Here is a 25,333-nt window from a genome sequence, read left to right on the forward strand (position 1 = left end):
TGGAGAGTGTCCTCTTTGGGTTGTTTTAGAGTAAAGGAAGTGTCATAGTCAAATTGTATTAATTCAGATCTATCTAACTCTAGCTTGGGCTTCTGTTAGGGTAGGGAAGCTATATAGTCTCTCTTTAAATATAGTGGTCATGTTGTAAGCTTGGTTCTGATAGGTGGTGTTGTTGTTTGTGCTGTTCCTTTTAAATTGCCTATTGGTTGAAGGGAATGTTTTTGACCCATGTTCTTCTGCCAGCTGTTTCTGACAACGTAATAATTGTTGTCTACGGGTTTCTAGAATGTTTTCAAAATGGACCTCTGAGTTTTCAGTGTATAGTGTTAGGTCTAGGAAATTAATGCTGGTGGTGTTGTGTTCCTCATTGAAATTGAGGTTAAGTTTGTTTTGTTTGTGTTTAATGAAGTTGTTGAATAGGGGTTCTGTGCCTTCCCATATGAAGAGTATGTCATCGATGTAGCATTTCCACAGTACTATGTGTTCTAAGTAGAGTTTGTTATTATATATGAAGTCTTGTTCCCATGAATTCATGTATAGATTAGCATAGCCCGGGGCAAATGTAGTCACATACTGTCCCTTCTGTCTGTTGGTAGTGTGTATCTTTGAATGTGAAGTAGTGATGTGCCAAAATGTATTTTATGCTTTTTAGGATGAAATCTATGTGGTTTCTGGCTATATCTGCGTCTTCATCTAGTGTTCTGCCTATTGCTGGTACTACCTTGTGATATGGGATTCTTGTGTATAGTGAGCTTACATTTAATGTGCACCACATGTATGTGTCTTTCCATGTGTGGTGTTGGGTAGTGTCAAGTACATGTGTTGTATCTCTGAGAAATGATGTTGTCTTACTGACGTATGGTTGTAGGAATGTATACACTGTATATATTAGGATAAGTTTTGCGCTATGGAGTCTACACCTGATACAATAGGCCTACCGGAGGGAGAGGGGGTGGTGGAGTTTGATGTTAGATTTGTGTATTTTTGCTAGGAAGTAGAAAGTGGGGATTTGTGTTGTTTTCTTTGTATTAATTTCAATTCCTGTTTATTCAGGATTCTCATTTAAAATTATTTCTAGTTGTAAGATAAATTCGTTAGTGTGTTTGAGGGTTAATATTTTGTATGTGTGGGTGTCGGAGAGCAATCTGTGGGCTTCTTCTATGTATTTGGTTGTGTCCATTATTACTATTCCTCCTATTTCTTAGTGTTCTCATCATCAAAAAAGAGCCTTAGGGTGCTCCCTGACACACAGAAGTGCTTATTAATATATTAAAATATAACATTTTGAAATAATAAAATGACATATAGGACCAAAACCAAAATAGAAGAGTTGGGTAACTATTGGTGGAAGGCAATAAGGTGGGTAGAGTGGTATGGAGGGGAGGGTTTGGAAGATCCATCAGAGAGCTAAGAGAGAGCCATGGGGTACACCACTAACAACAATTGGGAATCAGTTGACAATACTTTCAGACATTGATTTGAATTAAAGACTTACTTATTGCTGGGATCCTACCTCAAACCTATAAACTCTATAACAGTCAGTTTCTTTAAATTCCAACCATTATAGCCACGTAGCATTGCAATCTGAGGAGTCTTCTTCGTTCACAGAAGTTGTTATATCATCCATGATATAGTTGTCGATTTGTACATACCAGTCTTTTAGAGATGGGGGCAGATGTTTTCCAGCGATCCCGGATTACAGCATTTGTGCCTTGCTAAAATGTCTCAAAAGGAACTTCTTGATTTTAGTGATGGGTATTTTGTACGAATTTATAAGCCAAAAGCCCTGTTCAGCTGGAACCTCGGAATTCAAATAATGTTTGTAATTCTGGACAACTTGCAGAAGAACTTTCTTTTTTGGGCACTCCCACAAAATATGTATATAACTCCCTAATGCACCGCCAACATTCACCAGAGGTCCCGGAGTACATTTTATTTAGTAAGATGGGGTGTTTGTACCAGCGTGCTGTATACATGTATTGGATCTCTACCACTGAAGCACTTATTGAGCATGTGTGTGTAGTTTAAAAAACTTTCCACTATTCCCTTTGCAAATTTCTCTATCCAAGCCCCATTTCTTTATAAAGAGAAGTAATGAGCGACATAAGTTTTCTACAATTAAAAGTGAGGATATTGTGCGGGTAGGAGCATACAGATTATTTTACATGTCTTGTGGCTTAGGCAAGAGGAAGTTTAAAAACCATATACAGAGTGCTGGAGAGTTAATTAGAGTGGTAGATGTTAGTTTGGCAGTATTGCAAAATGACCAGATCTATAGCCATATGGCATATTCCAGTCACACGATCTATGCCAGCTCATCATCTAATTACATGACATGACATTTTAATTATTGGTGTCTATATTTCTCTTTTTGCACTTCCTTTGAATTTTCTAGAACTGAAGATGTTTACTTCAGCGGAGAAAAACAACTTTTCCCTCTATAACTTTGTCAAACAGATCCTGTCATTAATTTTAGTACATAAAACTACTGTCGGCGTACTAAAATGACTATTCATATTACCAAATATCTTACATTCTGTTATCATAGGGGAGAATTATATACTTATTTGTGATGTTTACTGGGCCACATGTTAATGTAAGCTTGATGATCATATACTAGCATTGATAACATGTGTTTATACATTATATATAGTCAAGTCTAAGTAAAAATTACCAATACAGTGACTGATATGTAATAAAGAGTAAGAAGACTGGAAACCTGAGAATCACATTTTACTATCCATAAAATGTCTTTTTTTTAACATGATCATTTTAGATTATTTATTTTATTCCATATTTTCTTGGTCCATTTCTGGCCCCTTAGTGGATGTGGTTGATGAAGATGTTGCATTCTCAAAGCACGTGCAGCTTGGGCAGTCATGGTAGAAAGGACTATGCTGAACTAAAGATTGGGCCATAGACATGACAGATGCTGCAGCCATCATATTCATTGAAAACCAGGGGTTACAAACTGACAGCAAGTTAGCCAAATTGGCCTGCACGTCGCTTAAATCTGGATTCATGTTTGGAAATTCTGGCATGTGTGGTATTATATGAGATGGAGAATCAAAAGAAGTGATAGTGGTAAAGTCTATTCCGTGACTGGCATTCTGGCCCATTGCAAAGTATTCTGATGGCGTTGTTGCTGATGATGAAGCAGTGCAGCTACCACTGATGGGTGGTGTTGGCTTAAAGGGTCGACGTCTTTTTCGCTTTTCAGGAACAGACTTTGGTGCGTTGCCTCCTGAGGTCACAATCTCTTCTTTATTCTCAACAGGACACTTTTGTAGATTTGTATCCTGTCCTTTTAAGTCATGTTCTGATGAGGACATAGCTGAACGAGCTTTCCGTATACCCACTCTTCTCTTTATTTGTCTTAGTAAGTCAGGATAACCTCTCTGAAAATGTGGGTTTTGGTACAGCTGTAACTGGAACACAAGGACACAATTTTAATATAGATTTTTCAAATACATTTCAATCTCATAATAAATGTGAAATCAGAATATAATGGACAATGCCGGTTACTATGATCACTAAATATGTTCTATATTTGCTTTTGGTTATAGGATGGTAGCAGCATGAATGCACTTGAAGGTTTACAATTTACAGAAATGAAGTGACCTTACTGTAACCTGCAGAGATTTCTCTACAATATATATTTTTATATACATGATATTTTGCTCGTAAGTATGGTAACTAACCCCTGATCAGATCATATTGTTAAAATCCACATATAGATTGAATAGGGGGTATATTTATCAAGTGGTGGTTCTGAAAAACCACTATTTCTTGGCACTTTGGATTTATTTTTTAAAACAGCAATTTTATTAAAGACAAAGCCCATTGGGTTTTGTCTTTACTAAAATTGCCGTTTTAAAAAGATATGGTTTTTCGGAACCGCCGCTTAAAATAATATAACCCTAGCTATGTTTATAAGGGGAATTACCCTGTGACATTTTTTCTCTAGCTGTCACAATATTTCAGGTGGGATCTGACTCTACCCTGTGCTGATCTGTCAAGAGTGCCCCAGTGACTACCAGAGACAACTCTGTTCTGATGTGATATCTATTTGGGGCTACATTGTCAGCCATTACTCTCCACTAGATACTGTAGCATGGGGATTACTTCACACTTGGGCAGATATATGCTTTTTTAATAATGGATTATATAACCTCCCATGTTGCCTTGATGTCTGATGCTGCCCTATCACTCTTGCTATACTTAAGAGCTGTTACGTCATGGTGTCATCCCACTTTCGTAGAGAAATACTGGTGCAAAAACCTACAGGCTGGGACTGAAAGTGCCAGTCGCTTCCTGATTGATTGTGCTGCCCTTTTCCATGATGCTAACCCAATGGGAATCAGAATCCCCAATCATTACTATCCTAAACCATCTTGTTATTCTCCTTCAGTTCCATGAAGGTGGCCCCCTCGGTATAGGTAGCAATTAGCCCCCAGGACAGAAGGTTGTTGTTTCTATTTATCTGCAGTGGTTAGCACAGGTAGAAGAACCTCCTATCCTGTGTGCCTAATAAAATTGCAGCTTGATACATTAACCCCTTGGAGAGCATCAATATACTTTTATAAGAAGTTTTTATTGTGTAAATAAAAGAACTAAATACTGCTGGTAGGTAATAGTAATTCTGAACACCAATAGAACTTTACCAGAACTGTGCCAGCGTTTAGTGACAATGACGAGAACATATAAATTCCTGAAATGTTCAGTGATGCAATGTCAGGTTTGGTTGACTTGTGAGGCATAACAGTCATTGGGGGCATTTTTGTGTTGCTGAATATTCACTGGGGGCATTAAATGTGTGGTTTAAAATTATTTGATGGCACTTTGTGAGGCATAACAGTCATTGGCGGCATTTTTGTGTGTCTTAAAAATATTTTGAGGCACTTTGTGAGGTATAAAGTGAATTGGTGGCATAAAATGTATTGGGGGCATTACTGTGGCATAAACTGCATTGGGGCACTTATGTGAGGCATAAAATGAATTGGGGGCAACTGTGTGGAATATTTTGATTTGAAGCAACTGTGTGGCATACTTTGATTTGGGGGGCAACTGTGTGGCATACTTTGATTTGGGAGGCAACAGTGTGGCATACTTTGAATTGGGGGCAACTATGTGGCCTATTTTGAATTGGGGACAACTATATGGCACACTTTGATTTGGAGGCAACTGTGTGGCATACCTTAAATTGGGGGTACAACTATGTGGCATAACATGGATTGTAGGGATTTATGTGTGGCATAAAATTAATTGGGAGTACTACTGTGGCATAATATGAACTGAGGGTATTACTGGGGCATAATATGAACTGGGGGCACTATTGTATGGCATAACATGAACGTTTATTTGTTGGTCCCATTACTATTAATATTATCATGATATTAGCGTGATAAAATAAGAAATAATTAAATATATATATATTTTTACACACACACACACAGTGGTCAAAGTGGAAATTTAGTAGTGGCAGTACGGAAAATGTAAGTGGATGGAATTTTATGGTTTTACAATCAAAGCAGTAGAAGAATTGGCGTTATGGCTTACCACCGTATACAGAACACTTTGACAAATATATATATATATATATATATATATATATATATATATATATATATATCACACACACACACACACACACAAAGACATTTTTGCCGGTGCACTAATAGAAAAAGGTTGTCGACCCCATATGAATGGATGCACATTATTATTAGCTGTAAGTATCTCATAAAAGATAAGGTAGCATTGCTATAAAATTAAACACAATAAATGTCCAGCTTTTACATTTAATCAGTAGAATGACTGGATCTTTCAAAATAATGAGAATCTGATGGATAGTTGTTAAATTCAACTATTTTTTTCCTAGAAAAGTAGGTACAAGTAATGCAAACTTACACCCTCACTCTTTTTGCTACAGATGTATCAGATATTCTATATGTTTAATACATAAAATATTGCAGTAAATTAAATAAATAAGCATTATATAACAGCTTACCTTATTAAATTCTGCAGCAGCTTCCTCTTCAGCTAGGAATTCAGCGAGTGAGGCGGATCTTTGAAATTCACGTCGAACTTTGATGAACCCATAAAGATTCAATTGCCGTATAAAACTTTTCATACAATCAGTTTCAAAAATTCTGAAAGAACCTTTTTTCTCTAGAACTTCAGATTTAAACAGCTCCTTATTAATCATGATACAGATGCCATCATGGTCCCACCGAATAGAATTAAAATGGTCACTTTCTACAATCTTCCACAGTTTGCTAGGAAAATTAAGGGATCTAAAATCTCCCAGGACTGAGTCCTCATTTAAAAGGAACCGTGGCTTTTTCACAAATGGCTCATCAGGCAGAACTTGCGATGACTTTTCTTCAATTTCAGACAGGATATTTGGGATTTCATCTACTGCCCGGTCAGCTACTGGATATGCTGAATTAGTCATCATTATTTGATCTCCAACGCATTCTGATTCTTCTGAAGATGGCTCCATCTCTAGTCTTGTATATGGAGAACCCTGCAGTTATCAGACATAGCCTCTCATACCTCTATTGTATTAAGATGCTGGGAGATCAATGAGGAATTCTAGAACACCCCAATAATTATCATACATAAATATTACATCACAAAGGACCTCAGTTGCTAGGAGGTCACTGACCTTTCAGTTATGTTTTCTTAAAGGCAAAGACTACTATTATTGCACCTTTCTATATGCAATAATACACTTGCAACATCTATTTCCATGTCATCAATAAAACTTAACATATGTAGTAAAACTCCATCAATAATCTTGATATATAGATAGATAGATAGAGATAGAAAGATATAGATATAGGGATAGATATAAATATATTACAGGGGCACAGTCGTGCCCTTATATTAAGGTTGCATCTAATAAAAGACATTCTGCCATTATAAATCTGTGAGAGGGGCGGCATGGTGTTTGAGGGGCTACATTTTAAAAAGTATTAAAGCTATTAAACTAAAATGTGAATGAAGAACCCTCCATAGGTGTCGCATGCCAAATTTCAGAAAAAAAGAATAAAAAATTACAAATTAGGAATAATCTAAAGTTCAAAATCTCGCTGATTTTTCCACTTCCTGTTTTGCTAAAAAGTCACAGTTTTTCTGTTTTTTGTGGGGAGAGCGTAACTCCGTGTACAGGAGGTCTAAAGACTTGGGGTTTGTTTTATAAGAAAGCTATTATGACTGAGGAGTGCCTTTGAGGGATGAAAATTTTGAGAAAGTTATAGTTTTTTTACAATTTGGTAAAATATTCTCCATTTTAAAGATAGGGGATTTCATAATGTTACACATGTCAGTTAGAGGTGTGCGCTGGGTGTACTCAGACTGGCTTCACTTGAGAGCACAAACCTGACTGAGTCTCTGGCTAAGAGATTTTCATCTCTGAGCTGAAGAAATTACCCACATTCTCTAGCCACAGGGGGGCTTGTCAGTGTTTTGGGGATATGGGAGGGACACTCTGTAGTACTATTGGCCCAGGCACTGCTCTCAATTGAGAGTTTAATCTCTCCCTGTGGTGCCAGAGATGGCTGTTAGTGAATCCATTGTAAACCTCCCGCCCCTCAGTGATATCAGTTAATTTATTCACTGTACCGAGCTGGGAGCGTGAAATTCAAAAGTGCTCTGTAGTACTTGTACTGATCACACTCAGTGGTGATCACAGTGGGAAGTAGATGTGAGGTATCTGGACATTAGCATCTGACATGTCCCTCTTTACAATTGACATGTACTGGAGAGAAGATGCAGAATCTATACACACCCACTTCTCATTGCTTGCTTTGTGCTGTGTTTTACTCATTGGTTCATCAGCAGAATGTAGTGTTTTCACACACACTTCTCCTTCCCAGTGTTGTACTGTACTGCTATGTGAGAACTCTGCTGTTTAAACCATGGAGGGTTAACTCACAGCTGATCTGACAGTCAGTTTCATCACTTCCTGTCTTGGAGGACTCTTCTGTCAGAATCTCTGTAAGAGTCTGTCTGCTTTCACTGGTGACCAGCATCAACAAGGACTCAAGCTTAAGGACTGGGGAGGTGATTACAGTGCTGCAGGTGCTGGTGGGAAGCACATAAGCACAATGTGGTACATACTGCACCACATTGCCGACTGCCAGAACATGCATGCATACATACTGCACGCCGCCACTGACGGCCAGAACATGCATGCATGCATACTGCACGCCGCCACTGACTGTCAGACCATGCATGCAAACATACTGCACGTCGCCACTGACTGCTAGAACATGCATACTGCACCCCACCACTGTCTGCCAGAACATACATATGCACCAAATTCTGCCAGAACATACATATGCACCAATGGCTGCCAGAACATACATACCTCATCCCATCACTGCCAGCCAGAACATACATATGCACACACATATATAGATACATATGTATATGTGTGTATGTATGTGTGTATATATATTTGTGTGTGTATGTATATATATATATATATATATATATATATATATATATATATATATATATATATATATATATCAAAATGTTGGTAGCAAATCACTTTATGGTGCCATTTATAAACCACCACTAGTTATCTTGCATCTTGAAAGCAGCCTGTCAACCTGAGGAATTAAATTTAAATATTGATTGTAAGTCAGCAATGCTGCCAAAAGATGTGGGTAGTTATCCTCACCTACCAGAAATTGTAATATAAAGGAAATAGTAAAGTTCCTTTGACACAGGTGTATTCATTACTGACTGATACATTGTAATAGATCCACAGTCACTACTTATTATCTCACTTGTGACCGGATAAAACAACCCTCCAACAATAATCTTGAGATGTATATATATATATATATATATATATATATATATATATATAAATATTTATATGTAGCCACCTCATGGGTATGTTGGAAGTTGCTAAGCAGCAGCTAACTCAGTCTATATATATATATATATATATATATATATATATATATATATATATATTATAAAAGTTCTGTCCAGCATACACCAGTATGAGGTCCGACTGGGACCCTAAAACCAGGATCCTACTGGACCACCTACATTGGTTTCATCTAGAGATGCTCGGTTCTCAGAGAACCAAGCCCACCTGAACTTCGCCGATCCTAGTAATGAGCCGAGCCTGGTTGGTACTTTTGCTCGCCCTCGGAAGTAAAAACAAGGCAAAACGTCATTGTTGCGTCATCGGATCTCCTGAGTTTTGGATTCTATAACTACCGCCCTCCACGGTGATCCAGCGCCATTTTACAGAGAGACACAGAGGGGGTAGCATGGTTCTTGGCAGTCTCTATTGCAGTTGGGCAGCATCATATCTAAACCAGAAAGAGGAGGGGTGGTAGTTTTCTTAAAAGTCTCCAGTGACATTCTACTGAGTTATAGCTCACACAGAAACAGGAAAGGTCTCAGTGTTGTTGCCAGTATACAGTCTACATGGCATTGCTCCATTGCTAATTGTCATTGCTGAAATAGAAATAATAGGGCAGGGGTTTTTAAAGTCTCCAGTCACATTCTACTGTGCCATAGCTCACACAGAAACAGGAGGGTGGCAGTGTCCTTGACACTCTCCAGTCTTCAGTAACATTGTTCTTGTCACTCTCCATTCTCAATGCCGTAGGTCACACAGAAACAGGGGTAGCAGTGTTGTTGTCACTCTCCAGTCTCAGTCATGATGATACTAATCCCGCTACGTCATGAGCTAAAGCCTATGTTCAAGTGCATAGTGATATTAAGTCAGGGAAACAAAAATGTATAAAAACTTTTTAATGAAAAAAACACCTCTCTAATAAAGGTGAAAGTTTACTATAGAAAATATAAAATTGTCAACATGCCATTTTACCCAAAACATTAGCAAGCATACCAGCATCAGCTAGCTCCCTTCTCTCAGCTCGATCCTAGCACCTGCAATCTACACTCTCATCATCACCACCCTCATCAGTGTGTACATCATGCTCACACAATACTAATTCATCCCTAATAAACTCCCACCGGTCGGCTACCTCTCTTTCTCATTCTTCCCTTCTCCCCCTTCCTCGACTCCGTCTCCATTTCTCCCGTCTCTCCGTCTCATCCATGTGTCTGTCTGTCTTCCCCTCCCTTTAGATTGTTCGCCTCTTTGAGCAGGGCTCTCCTACCTTCTGTTTCCATCACTTTTAACTGTGCTCTCCAGCTACTCAGCTCACCTCCTCTCAGTCCCTCTGCCCTTTGTCTCCTCTCGCTTCTCTCCGCTCCCCTCAGTGACACTCAACCTGTCATCCGTGCCCACCCTCTTGGGCCATAGTTACCTGCCTATACTCACTTTTCCCCTCCCTCCCTCTCTTTCATGCTGTGCCTGAGCCCCCAGAGTTATAGTGCTTACTGTTACTTGTACTGTGCTGTTTCACCTTGTACTGTGCCATTGTTTGTCCTTGTACGGCGCTACGGATACTTTGTGGCGCCCTATAAATAAATATTAATAAAAAAAATTAATAATCCCTGTTGGAATCCACCATTACAGAAGTCTCTGTACTCTGTAATTGCCGGTAATGGCCTTCACCTGTGGAATTTGTAGTTAATTTTACGACAGATCTGTCACGATTTATGGGCAATTCTTTTACACCAGACCAAATGTCAAAATATTGTGCTGACTCATCTGCATCACCACTGGGTGTCTTGGGAAAGCTAAGTTTTTTGATAACAGCAGTTGCCAAAGAAATTGTGGGAGGATGAGTCATTGTGTCATGTACCACTTGAGCTGTCAGCTTGCTGACCAGGAGCTAATTGCATCTCTTGAAATCTGGGTCAGTTGGAAAGAAAGAGAAGACATACCTCTTAAACCTAGGATCATACACAGATGTTGATAACTCTCGATTCCTGGCGAAGCGAAAAAAGTACTTAATTTACAAGTCTGACATAGTTAGCAGAATTGCTTAGTTTCATCTCCTCCTTCAACTTATCTAGCTGCTTTTCCAAAAGTCTAATTAGGAAATCAATTGACTCAATCTAACAATGTCTGAACTCACTTCACAGATGACTACTTAGAGTGGTTTCAGCACCTTGCACAACACGGAAGTTATTCTCCGATGCGCTGAACTAAAGTACATTCCCCCTCAAACCCCGCAGGAGGTGCAGTCTCCTACATACTGTTGCAAAATGCCCGAAAATGACCGGAATTATTTCTGGACACAGACAGCATCTCCTGCATGTCACTGTCATTTTTTAAAAAGCTTGGTACCATCAAGTTGATTGTGTGAACAAAACATGGAATGTGATGGAATTCTCCCTGCTGTAATGCTCTCACAATATTGGTGGCGTTATCACAAATGACATATCCTCAGTATAGTCCAAGCAGGATAAACCATGTTGCAATGACATCCCTTAGTCTATCAAACAGGTTGTCAGCGGTATGCCTTTTAGTGTAGCCGGTGATACACTAATGTAGACTACTACTTTGTATTTGCAACAGGATGAGGGGGATATTTGTGGAGCTGACGACGGCGCTAATGAGGATGACGTTGTTTGTGTAAGTCCTGCACCAGTGGAAGCAGTTCTTGCACGTGACAAGAAGAAGGCCATAGTCATGCCTGGGCATAAGACCAAAAAATCCACTTCTTATGTGTGGAATTATTTTTACCCAAATCCTGACAACAGTTGTCTAGCCATTTCTAGTATTTTTAAAGCCACAGTCAGTAGAGGTAGAGACTTTAACCATCTAGGAACCTCATCCATGTTACGTCATGTGAAGCGAGTTCATGGCAAGCTGTTGGGAAATTTAAACTTATGCTAAAAAAATAACAACAAGCAGTCCATCATAAGCTACCTCCCTTCTCTCAGCTAGATCCCAGCACCTGCAATCTACACCCACAACACTGTCCTCATCAATATCCTAGTAGCGATTGGAGTTAGTCCTGCTTCCAAGTTGGTAAGGCTAGATGACTCCTCCACTATCCTGGATTCCTCAGAAGAAGTCTTGAGCATTAGTCCCACTGCTGTTACTACTGCTGCTGCTGCTGCTGGGCGTGGATATTCATCCCAAAAGCAGACCAAGAAGAAGACTACTAGTAGCTTACAACAATTGACTGTTAAACAATACTTTGCAACAGAAAGCAAGTATGAAAGCTGTTACCCAGTAGCAAAGTGGATCACAAACGCCATGGCGACTATGCTAGTATTAGATCTGCGTCCATTATCCACTATTAATGCAGCTGGTTTTAGATAGTTACTTGACATCTTGTGTCCCCGTTACCAAATTCCATCACAACACCATTTTACTAGAAAAGCTATTCCTCACCTCTACCAGAAGGTGTCCTAAAAATGTAATTATTGGGCTACAAAATGCCATTCTACCCACTGTACATTTAACCACATATATGTGGACAAGTGGAACTGTGCAAACTAAAGATTATATGACTGTGACAGCCCACTGGGTTGGTGATTCACCTTCACCAACAGGAACACCATAAGCATGTACCCGAGTACATCACATTTTTCAGAGGCAGGCTACTCTGTGTATCACCGGCTTCACTAAGAGGCATACAGCTGACAATCTTGCAAAAACTAAGGGATGTCATTGCAGCATGGCTTATCCCGCTTGGACTCTCCTGAGGATATGTCATTTCTGATAATGCCACCAATATTGTGAAAGCATTTGTCAGGTTAGGTCAGGTTAGGTCAGGTTAGGTCACGAATAATGGAGTGAGATCCTGCTGTCACAATGAGTATTGACTAAAACTTCCCTGGAGGTGTGGAATCTAACAAAATGAGAGGTATTCACGAGTGATTCCCGCAAGGGAGTATGGGCTTCTTCGGCTCTCACCTTGCAGGTCGCGGCCCTCCAGGAAAGCTCCCAATGTGACAGCTGAGAACGAATTATATGGCAGGAGAATGATCCAATTCTGACATCAAATGGTGGTAACAAAGATTACCATTTTATTATAAAACTTTAGTACAAGAGTTCAATGCAGACTTGAGTATTTTGCAAATGATGATCACAAAGGCATGCAGGAATAGTGACTTTCAGCAACATTCATTAATACAAGCTGCACATGCAATAATCAGATTCTCCATATTAGTAATCTTGAAACACAAGAATCAACAAAGTCCAAACATATTCCGCCACAATAGACACAGCTTGATACGGATTGTAGAGCTGATAGCGGTAATCAACAATGCAGGCCAAATTGATAATAGTTATAAATCATAGCATTTACTACAAGCCGTGGAACAGGTATACAGAGACCCAAAACAGTCCTGCATCCAGTAGTAACAAACTCACGGCAGCAATGAATAGCAGCTTTACCACAGATAGTGGAACAGGTAACAAAGTTGAGGAATTCAGCAAACAGCAGCAACGACCACACAGCAGCGATGAATACAGCAGCTTTACCATGGATTGTGGAACATGTAACAGGTCTAGCTCATAGCGTTACCATGAGCAGTGGAACAGGCATGCAAACAGAGACATCAGAGTAACAGATATGACTTGAAGAACCAGCAATGCAAGAAAGGAAGGAAGGCCCTAATAAAGGGAGGCTGCCCAATAGCAAGACTGACCAGCACACAGGTGTAATGATCACAGATGCAGACCATGACCAATTGACCAATAGTCTGCACAAGAAACAGAATTTAAAGTGACAGTCAGTATTTAGAGGCTCGGGTAGAGGTACTTGGAGAGCGGAGTGTGACAGCATTACAGCTGGGTGTATTCCATCACATTCAATGTTTGGTCACACAATAAACTTGGTGGTGCATAGCTTTTTGAAAAATGACAGGGGCGTGCAGGAGATGCTGTCTGTGGCCCGCAAAATATCTGGACATTTACGGCATTCTGCCACAGCATTTAGGAGATTGCAACAGCTACAAGAGCAATTTAATTTGCCCTCCCACCAACTGAAGCAAGAGGTGGTGACAAGGTGGAATTCCTCCCTGTATATGCTTCTGCAGATGAAGGAACAGCGAAAAGCCATCCACACTTACTCCACAAACCATGACATTGGGAAAGGAGGAGGGATGTATTTTACTGAAGCTCAGTGGAGAATACTTTTCCGTGTTGTGCAAGGTGCTGAAACCATTCGAACTAGTCACCTGTGAAGTGAATTCAGACACTGCTAGCTTGAGTCAAGTGATTCCCTTAATTAGATTTTTGGATAAGCAGCTTGAGAAACTGAAGGAGGAGATGAAACAAAGCAATTACGCTAAGTATGTTGGACTTGTAGATCAAGTACTTTATTCACTTCGCCAGGATCCAAGAGTTGTCAAAATCTTGAAAATGGATCACTACATTTTGGCGACTGCACTTGATGCTAGATTTAAGAGCTATGTCTCCTCTTTGTTTCCAAATGACCCAGATCTGAAGAGATGCAAGGAGTTCCTGGTGAGCAAGATGACAGCTCAAGTGTTACGTTACAGGACGGCGTCTCCTCCTTCAGTTTCTCACTCAACTGCTGCTAGGAAAAAACTTAGCTTTCCCAAGAGACCCAGGGATGATGCAGATGACTCAGCACAACATTTTGACATCTGCTCTGGTGTAAAAGAATTAGAGATGGTCACTGACCCCCGTGTTTTGGTTTTGGATTCGGTTTTGGATCTGGATTACCGTCGTGTTTTGGTTTTGGTTTTGGTTTTTACAAAACCGCCATTGCGTGTTTTGGTTTTGGTTTTGGTTTTGTTTGGTTTTGTTTTGCTATTTTTTGGGAAAATCCATGTTTTTGGGCCTAAATTAACCCAATTTAGTGCTCCAACTGTTTTAGAGACAAGTAATCTAATTGTTGAGGTAATAAATCATCCAAAAAAACAGTTTAATTCTTCGTTGGTAGGCCTATTCTACACACAAAACAGATTGTCTTCCTCTCCATCTATGCATATTGGCAATGCAGCCATCGTCTTTGAATGTATATTACACCCTACACTTATAGTTAAATATGTAAAGAAATGGAAAAAGCCAGTTTGGTTTCTGTCTCTCAAGGCCCCCCTCCACTTGTATAAAATACCAAAAAATTCAGCCATTATAGACTGTACAATATTAATTGACATGGAGAAAGCCAGTTTGGTTTCTGTCTCTCAAGGCCCCCCTCCACTTGTATAAAATACCAAAAAATTCAGCCATTATAGACTGTACAATATTAATTGACATGGAGAAAGCCAGTTTGGTTTCTGTCTCTCTAGGCCCCCCTCCACTTGTATAAAATACTAAAAAATTCAGCCATTATAGACTGTACAATATTAATTGACATGGAGAAAGACAGTTTGGGGTCACTCTGTCTCTCTAGGCCCCCCTCCACTTGTATAAAATACCAAAAAATTCAGCCATTATAGACTGTACAATATTAATTGACATGGAAAAAGCCAGTTTGGTTTCTGTCTCTCTAGGCCCCCCTCCACTTGTATAAAATACCCAAAAATTCAGCCATTATAGACTGTACAATATTATGAAAAATGGACAAAGCCAGTTTAGGGTCACTCTGTCTATGACACCCTACCCTTAAGGATAAATTGCCCTAACAGCAGCCTTTCAAGATGGTATGTGATATGGAAATGCCACAAGTCCCTTTCCTCTTTGGGGGTAGATTGCACCCTACACTTACATAGAAAGTTTTAAAAAGATGTTATCGGCATCATCTTCAGCTTAATCCTCACCCTCATCAGTGTGTACGTCATGATCACAGACTATCAATTCATCGCCGCTTGAATCCGCCATTAGAGAACAGTCAGTGCTTGGATGTCTTGGATGGTGAAGGTCTTCCTCGTGGAAGATGTAGTTCATTTTTATAAACATCATTTTCTCCACATTTTTGGGAAGTAACCTTCTACGGCGATCACTGACTAGGTTCCCTGCTGTGCTGAACACTCGTTCAGAGTACACACTGGAGGGTGGGCAGCTTAGGTATTGCAAAGCAAGTTTGTACATGGGTTTCCAAATGGCCTGCTTTTCTTCCCAGTAAGGAAAGGGACTGTCTGACATTTCCATATCAACTACCTCTTGAAAGTAATCCTCCACCATCCTTTGCATGTTTATACTCATATTGGATGGAGTTATGGGCAAAGTGACACATTTTTTTGAAAAATCCTTTAAACCAGCCCAGATGTTAAATTGTTCTCGTCTGCCCCCTGTGTCTTCCCTGCTTCTTTTTTGGAAATTTAATTTTTTACGAGCAACAGCTTGAGAAAGTGAAGGAGGACACGTCGTCAAGCCGAGGCCCAGTTCAGCGGCCAACTTGCTGAGCAATAGCTCCTTGCAAAAGTTCACATCTCGCTCATTTACAAGTAAAGACTCAATGTAGGTTTTAAACCTTGGATCAAGCACAGTGGCCAAAACGTACTGATCCGAGTTCAAGATCTTAATAACTCGAGGATCATTGTGAAGCGAATTAAGTACTTGATCGACAAGGCCAACATACTTTGCTGAATTGCTTGCTTTCAGCTCCTCCTTCATTTTCTCAAGCTGCTTTTCCAATAGTCTAATTAAAGGAATGACTTGGCTCAAACTAGCAGAGTCAGCACTGACCTCACATGTCACAACTTCAAATGGTTTCAGCACCTTGCACAGCACTGAAAGGATTCCCCACTGTGCAAGAGTGAAATACATCCCCCCTCCTTTCCCAATGTCATGACTTGTGCAATATGCTTGGATGGCTTTGCGCTGTTCCTCCATCCTCTGAAGCATGTACAGGGTGGAATTCCACCGAGTTACCACCTCTTGCTTAAGTTGGTGGCAGGGCAAGTTAAACTGCTCTTGGAGCTGCTGTAATCTCCTACATGCTGTGGCTGAATGCCTGAAATGGCCTGAAATTTTACGGGCCACCGAAAGCATCTCCTGCACCTCACGGTTATTTCGTAGGAAGCTCTGCACCACCAAGTTGATGGTGTGAGCAAAACAGGGAATATGTTGGAAATCACCCAGCTGTAATGCTCGCACTATATTGTTGGCGTTATCTGAAATGACATACCCTGGGGAGAGTCCGAGTGGTATAAGCCATGCATCAATCACATCTCTCAGTTTGCGTAACAAATTGTCAGCCGTATGCCTGTTAGTGAAGCCGGTGATACAAAGAGTGGCCTGCCTGTGACAAATGTTACGTAGTGGTGTACATGCTGCTGCTGTTCCTGCTGGTGAAGGTGAATGACCAACCCAGTGGGCTGTCACAGTCATATAGTCTTTGGTTTGGCCACTTCCACTTGTCCACATATCTGTGGTTAAGTGAACAGTGGGCAGAATGGCATTTTTCAGCGCAATCTCTACATTTTTACACACTTTTTGGTATAGTTGTGGAATAGCTTTACGGGAGAAATGGTGTCGCGATGGAATTCTGTAACGCGGACACAAAACCTCAATTAACTGTGAAAAACCAGCTGTGTTTATTGTGGAGATTGGACGCAGATCTAACACTAACATTGCAGCCATGGCGTCTGTGATTCGCTTGGCGACTGGGTGACTGCTGTCATATTTGCTTCCCCTCGCAAATGATTGTTTCACAGTTAATTGCTGAAATGTAGGACTGCTCATTTTATTCACCTGCCTCTGGGATGACGATTCACCCCCAGCAGCAGCAACAGCAGCAGCAGGACTAACGCTTTCTTCAGAGGAATCAATAATAGTGCCGGAGTCATCCAGCCTTAAGTGGGATGCCGGGCTAACTCCGAGCGCTACTGAGGATATTGATGAGGATGGTGTGGTGGGTGTATTTTGTAGCCGTCGGTATGTCGGTGAGCGGAGGGTCTTAGCTGATGAGGGAGTGCTTGTATTCTTTTGGGAAGAACTTTCAGCTTTTCCCAACACTTTGCCATGAACTCTCGTTAAATGGCGTAACATAGACGAGGTTCCAAGATGGTTAAGGTCCCTCCCTCGACTGACTGTGGCTTCACATACACTACAAATGGCTATACAATTGTTGTCTGGATTTGGGTAGAAATAATTTCACACATAAGAAGTGGATTTTTTTGTTTTATGCCCAGGCATGACAATGGCCTTTTTCTTGTCACGTGCCAGAACTGCTGCCACTGGTGCAGGACTTACACAAACAACCTCATCCTCATCAACATCCTCATTAGCGCCCTCGTCGCCTACACAAATCTCCCCCTCATCCTCTTCTAATTCCAAAGTGGCATCCTCAATTTGGGTATCACCGGCTACACTCGGGCTATTAAGGCACACATCAGCAGAATGCTCACGATTAGACATCCCACTGTTGGATGGACTCTCCACAGGGATTGTTGTCATTTGTGAATCAGAGCAAATATTCTCCTGTAATGCCTCACTGTTATCTTGCAGCTCGGCTTTGACGCGTAACAGTAGTTGTGCACCAATTGTAGGCTGGGTAACTTTTTGGGATCTGCCACTAATAGCCAAAGGTGAAGGCCTCATTCTCTCTTTGCCACTGCGTGTGTAGAATGGCACGCTTGCAATTTTTTTTTTATCGTCACTTAACTTTTGCTCAGTTACACTTCTTTTTCGCTTCAATACAGTAAATTTTTTTTTGGTTTTTGTTTTTTGCACTAATTTGAAAACACTCTGTTGTTTGACATCGCCTTGGCCAGATGACGTACTGGGAACACTAACATCAGGACTGGTGACAGAACCTGGTTGCTCATTTAGATCATATGTGGACTGCTTTGAATCCATTCTGAGCGCAAACCACTGGGGAGTGCTAAAAATTATTTAGTAGATTCTGCTGACAGTTATGACTTTTGACAGCCAGAAATATTAATGCACAATTAGGGAGGACACCCCAAAAGCACTGAGGAGTGCTAAAAATTATTTAGTAGATTCTGCTGACAGTTATGACTTTTGACAGCCAGAAATATTAATGCACAATTAGGGAGGACACCCCAAAAGCATTGAGGAGTGCTAAAAATTATTTAGTAGATACTGCTGACAGATATGACTTTTGACAGCCAGAAATATTAATGCACAATTAGGGAGGACACCCCAAAAACACTGAGGAGGGCTAAAAATTATTTAGTAGATACTGCTGACAGATATGACTTTTGACAGCCAGAAATATTAATGCACAATTAGGGAGGACACCCCAAAAACACTGAGGAGTGCTACAAATTATTTAGTAGATACTGCTGACAGATATGACTTTTGACAGCCAGAAATATTAATGCACAATTAGGGAGGACACCCCAAAAACACTGAGGAGTGCTAAAAATTATTTAGTAGATTCTGCTGACAGTTATGACTTTTGACAGCCAGAAATATTAATGCACAATTAGGGAGGACACCCCAAAAGCACTGAGGAGTGCTAAAAATTATTTAGTAGATACTGCTGACAGATATGACTTTTGACAGCCAGAAATATTAATGCACAATTAGGGAGGACACCCCAAAAACACTGAGGAGTGCTAAAAATTATTTAGTAGATACTGCTGACAGATATGACTTTTGACAGCCAGAAATATTAATGCACAATTAGGGAGGACACCCCAAAAACACTGAGGAGTGCTACAAATTATTTAGTAGATACTGCTGACAGATATGACTTTTGACAGCCAGAAATATTAATGCACAATTAGGGAGGACACCCCAAAAACACTGAGGAGTGCTAAAAATTATTTAGTAGATACTGCTGACAGATATGACTTTTGACAGCCAGAAATATTAATGCACAATTAGGGAGGACACCCCAAAAACACTGAGGAGTGCTAAAAATTATTTAGTAGATACTGCTGACAGATATGACTTTTGACAGCCAGAAATATTAATGCACAATTAGGGAGGACACCCCAAAAACACTGAGGAGTGCTAAAAATTATTTAGTAGATTCTGCTGACAGTTATGACTTTTGACAGCCAGAAATATTAATGCACAATTAGGGAGGACACCCCAAAAGCACTGAGGAGTGCTAAAAATTATTTAGTAGATACTGCTGACAGATATGACTTTTGACAGCCAGAAATATTAATGCACAATTAGGGAGGACACCCCAAAAACACTGAGGAGTGCTAAAAATTATTTAGTAGATACTGCTGACAGATATGACTTTTGACAGCCAGAAATATTAATGCACAATTAGGGAGGACACCCCAAAAACACTGAGGAGTGCTACAAATTATTTAGTAGATACTGCTGACAGATATGACTTTTGACAGCCAGAAATATTAATGCACAATTAGGGAGGACACCCCAAAAACACTGAGGAGTGCTAAAAATTATTTAGTAGATACTGCTGACAGATATGACTTTTGACAGCCAGAAATATTAATGCACAATTAGGGAGGACACCCCAAAAACACTGAGGAGTGCTAAAAATTATTTAGTAGATACTGCTGACAGATATGACTTTTGACAGCCAGAAATATTAATGCACAATTAGGGAGGACACCCCAAAAACACTGAGGAGTGCTACAAATTATTTAGTAGATACTGCTGACAGATATGACTTTTGACAGCCAGAAATATTAATGCACAATTAGGGAGGACACCCCAAAAACACTGAGGAGTGCTAAAAATTATTTAGTAGATACTGCTGACAGATATGACTTTTGACAGCCAGAAATATTAATGCACAATTAGGGAGGACACCCCAAAAACACTGAGGAGTGCTAAAAATTATTTAGTAGATACTGCTGACAGATATGACTTTTGACAGCCAGAAATATTAATGCACAATTAGGGAGGACACCCCAAAAACACTGAGGAGTGCTAAAAATTATTTAGTAGATACTGCTGACAGATATGACTTTTGACAGCCAGAAATATTAATGCACAATTAGGGAGGACACCCCAAAAACACTGAGGAGTGCTAAAAATTATTTAGTAGATACTGCTGACAGATATGACTTTTGACAGCCAGAAATATTAATGCACAATTAGGGAGGACACCCCAAAAGCACTGAGGAGTGCTACAAATTATTTAGTAGATACTGCTGACAGATATGACTTTTGACAGCCAGAAATATTAATGCACAATTAGGGAGGACACCCCAAAAGCACTGAGGAGTGCTACAAATTATTTAGTAGATACTGCTGACAGATATGACTTTTGACAGCCAGAAATATTAATGCACAATTAGGGAGGACACCCCAAAAGCACTGAGGTGTGCTACAAACTATTTAGTAGATACTGCTGACAGATATGACTTTTGACAGCCAGAAATATTAATGCACAATTATGGGGGACACCCCAAAAGCGCTGGGGAGTGCCAAATATGAAGAAAAAATAATAAACCTCTATCCTCCTCTCTGCACTAGCGATTTTGGTTAGAGCAATTGCAAGAACAATATTGTATTCTCTGTCCCTGCTCTAATTAGCCTATGACTACACCCTGCTCTTTCCCTCTGTCAAATGGCGATGGATTGCTGTGGAGGCGTGTATTTATAAAGTTGAAGTATCGCGAGAACCGAGTCCCGAGATCCGACGACGTCACAATGACGTTCGGCCTCGATTTGGATTCGGAATGGGCGGGAGAGTACCGAGCTGCTCAGCTCGGTACTCGGATACCCAAAGTTCTTGTGGGTTCGGTTCTCGGAGAACCGGACCCGCCCATCTCTAAAAAGAATTGACTAAAAAATGTGACACCTCTGCCGTAACGCCACCTGATCCTACTATCAACATCCAAATGATGGTGGAGGATTTTTTTAATGACAGCATAGAAATAGACACATCAGACAGTCCCTTTACATACTGGGAGGAAAAAATGGGAATTTGGAGACCCATGTACCAACTCGCTTTGCGCTGCCTAAGCTGCCCACCCTCCAGTGAGTACACGGAAAGAGTTTTCAGCACAGCTGGGAACCTTGTCAGCGATCGGTGTAGGAGGCTACTTCCTCAAAATGTGGAAAAGATGATGTTCATAAAAATGAACTTCAATTTCCACGAGGAAGGCCTTTCCCGCCAATTACATCAAAATACTGAGACTTCTGTAATGGTGGATTCCAGCGGTAATGAATTAATAATGTGTGAGGATGATGTACAAACTGATGAGGATGAGGCTGAGGATGATGATAACAACATCTTGCCACAGTAGAGTTCAATAACAGCACTGTTACCTTAGTTGCCTTAAGGCCATTGATAGCTTGTTTTGTGGGGGCCCAAGCAAACCAAGCACATCAGCCTCCAAAGTGGCACTCCTTGTCGCTGAAGTGCTTGGTTTGTTAAAGTGTGCATGTCCTTTTTAAGATCCAACATAAGGTTGGGTGGGAGGGCCCAAAGACAATTCCATTTTGCACCACTTTTCCTTTCAGCAACCGCTGTGTGCCAATGTTACCTACATGTGCTATATACTGTTGTGTGCTTTGCAAAAATCTTAGACACCCATTGATGATGCAGATGACTTGGCACATTTTGACATCTGGGGGTTAATGTATCAATCTCCGGTTTTTGTCAACTAGCGGGAGTTCGGCGAGATGACAGCTTAAATTTAAAGCGGCGCTGCCTTGTAAAGGGAAACTTCCCTTTACAAGGCAGCGCTGCTTTAAATTTAAGCTGTCATCTCGCCGAACTCTCGCGAGTTGACAAAACTGGAGATTGATACATTTACCCCCTGGTCTTGTCTATTGTAAAAGAATTGACCAGGATTAGTGACACCTCTGCTGTAACTCCACCTGATCCTACTATCAACTATCAACATCCAAAGAATGGTGAGGATTATTTTTAATTTTATTTGAACGGTATAAAAACAACAGTTTTCTTAACAAAGAACAAGGTTGCTTGCAGAAGTAATGTAAGCAAGGATGTCTAAATAGACTTGTATATGTATTACCTTCCACTTTGCTTCTGTTTCATCAGTATTGCACAAAGTGTTTGTAATCTGCTTTTTGCTGTGAATTATAATGGCTCTTTTTAGTGCATTGTCTGGGACCCTGGATTGGTCTTGGTCTGATAAAAGATAACAGCATGCATCCGGAGGGGGAGGGGATGGGGGGTCAGCGCTTGTCGCCATGTATTAGCTGTAGAATTACCATAGTTATCCAAGGAACAGGTGAAGTGATCAAATGAACCATAACTGATTTCATGATCCAAGAACAATTCCATCTTGCACCACTTTTCTTTTCTGCCACTGCTGTGTGAAAATGTTTCCTAGATGTGTTATTAACTGCCGTGTTTTTGAGTCATTGCTCTGTCCCATAACATCCAGGCAGGTCGCTGCAGTCTTTGTTTGAAAGTGTATGAAAATAATATTGTGACCTGTGAGAAGGTCAAAATAGACTGCAAATGACTTGAAATTAGTGTTATTGAGGTTAATAATAATGTAGGGGGAAAAAAAAGCTAAATTATTTGATTTTAGCAACAAAATAGGGATTTTAGAAAAAAATAGGGATCCAAAACCAAAACATACAAGGGCGGTTTTGCCAAAACCAAAACCAAACCACAAGTTAATCAGATCCAAAACCTAAACCAAAACCAGAACATAGTGGTCAGTGAATATCTTTAATTTTAACTGCTTTTTAATGGTGATTAAAGCATATAGGTCAGTGTAGGACTTGCATATAATGATATGCCTTGATGCTGGGATGCAAGCTTAAATGTTTTGATCAAAATATGAACTAATACCTCATGTTTTGATTTTGCAGTGTTAAGGACAACTGTCTATTGATTCTTTAAAATATGTTCTCTTTTACCTTATTGTTCAGTAGTGTTATATACTTGTTATTATAATCCATTTTTAGAATTTTTCCAAGTTTTTCACTATTTTACACTTAAAGAAAGTATGATATAAAATATATATATAATGCATACATTACACAGACACATTTGATAGCATATGTATGAATTTATTAATATCAAATATTTTCATTAATTAAAATGCTAGATTTAATTCACTAAATGTACAATTCATGCATGTCAACATCGAATCCATTGATTGGAAAGTTAAACCTCTTCTTTACTATTCCTCTTTATCACTTTATTGAGAATACAAAAAAGGAAAGTGTTACTATATGCAGTGGTGTAGGAACCAAGAGGGGCAGCAGTTCCCCCTCCCCCATGATTTCTGTTGAGGGGACAAAGTCTGTGTTCTGCCCCCCCATAAACTTCTACACAAAGTGAATGGGGGTGAATGGCATGAAAATGGGAATGAAGCGATAATAGCGTTTTTTAAACTTGCCAACTGTTGTCGCTTCTGTTTACCAAAAATGAAGTTATCTTCATGTTTGTTCTGCAAAGATTTTCTTCTTGCAAATGCCTTTTTTATTTTCTTTCCTAGAAGCCACACTCATTTTGCTATCACAAGTTGCAGTAAGCATTAGCAGAAACACGAAACCCAGGAAGCTGCACTTCCCATTGACTGTTCTTGTAAGTTGTACAACAATGGAACAGAGAGCGAATGACTGCAGATGGTTTAAAACGTTAGCAGCTGTCTCATTGTCACCAGATCGTAGGGCGCCCTCCCCTCCATAAACACAGACATACATGATCACAAATCAATGAACGCTCTATGCAACCATTCCCTCAAAAATCCACCAATCCCCCATTAACCTATTCCTCTCCATTCTATCATCATTTCACCCTCCCAGTACCATATAACATTTTCATCCATTCTATTAGCTCCCATGTTTGAAGATCTCCCCACACAGAACCCACCAACCTATGGACCCAGTAACAGTCCCACTCAGCACATAATAACCCCCCACTCTGCAACCATTCATTTCACCTTCCCAGCACCCATTAACACATTCACTCACCCTGTCAACACTCATTCCCCCCACACACACATACTGTATACACACACAGACACACATACACAATAAATAAATAAATAAATATATATATATATTCTCCCTCTTTCCCCCATACTCCACATTGATATAATGTATAAAACATGGAGGAGACACCTTGTATATATTACCCCATTGATATAATGTATAAAACATACTTACCTACTTTCTTCAGCTCCCTTCCGGGAGCCAGCCAGTGGAGGGGGGCGTGAAGGGGCGGGGTGGCCGAAATCGCGTCATTTCGGCCCCGCCCCCTGTGACGTCATGACGCAAATTGCGTCATTTGACAGCGGGGGCGGGGCCAAACGCCGCGATTCACCGGGAATCGCGGCGTTTGGGATCTAATTCTGCCCACTTCACTAGGAAGTGGGGCACTTCCTAGTGAAGTGGGCAGAATTCGGGAGATTGCCACACTCGCCCGGGAGTCCGGGAGACTCTCACAAAATGCGGGAGTCTCCCGGACATTCCGGGAGAGTTGGCAAGTATGGTATAAAACATAGAGGAGACACCTTGTATATTAATACTCTTATTAATACTCTTATGTTTGATATGTTGATTGTATTTTTCCAGTTGTTTCCTCTTTAAATAAAGAGTTTAAAAAAAAAAAAAAAGGTTATGTTGTTGAAAGTTTATATATATATATATATATATATATATATATATATATATATA

The 25,333-nt window shown here is 40.2% G+C and overlaps 2 protein-coding genes across 3 annotated transcripts in view; both read right to left on the bottom strand.

The window, feature by feature from the left end:
- LOC142138401 (uncharacterized) overlaps positions 1-25,333 on the bottom strand; it is a 135,261-nt gene that overhangs the window by 25,725 nt on the left and 84,203 nt on the right. The gene's annotated exons all lie outside the window — the stretch shown is intronic.
- Positions 2,787-6,507, bottom strand: LOC142140587 (heat shock transcription factor, X-linked-like). Its single transcript, XM_075198291.1, has 2 exons — positions 6,008-6,507; positions 2,787-3,428 (listed from the first exon to the last, which is right to left on the bottom strand). The coding sequence occupies exons 1-2, from the start codon at positions 6,500-6,502 to the stop codon at positions 2,787-2,789; spliced, it is 1,137 nt and encodes a 378-aa protein (XP_075054392.1). The 5' UTR covers positions 6,503-6,507.

This window comes from Mixophyes fleayi, chromosome 2 (assembly GCF_038048845.1).
Source record: "Mixophyes fleayi isolate aMixFle1 chromosome 2, aMixFle1.hap1, whole genome shotgun sequence".
NCBI classification, from domain to species: Eukaryota; Metazoa; Chordata; class Amphibia; order Anura; family Limnodynastidae; genus Mixophyes; species Mixophyes fleayi.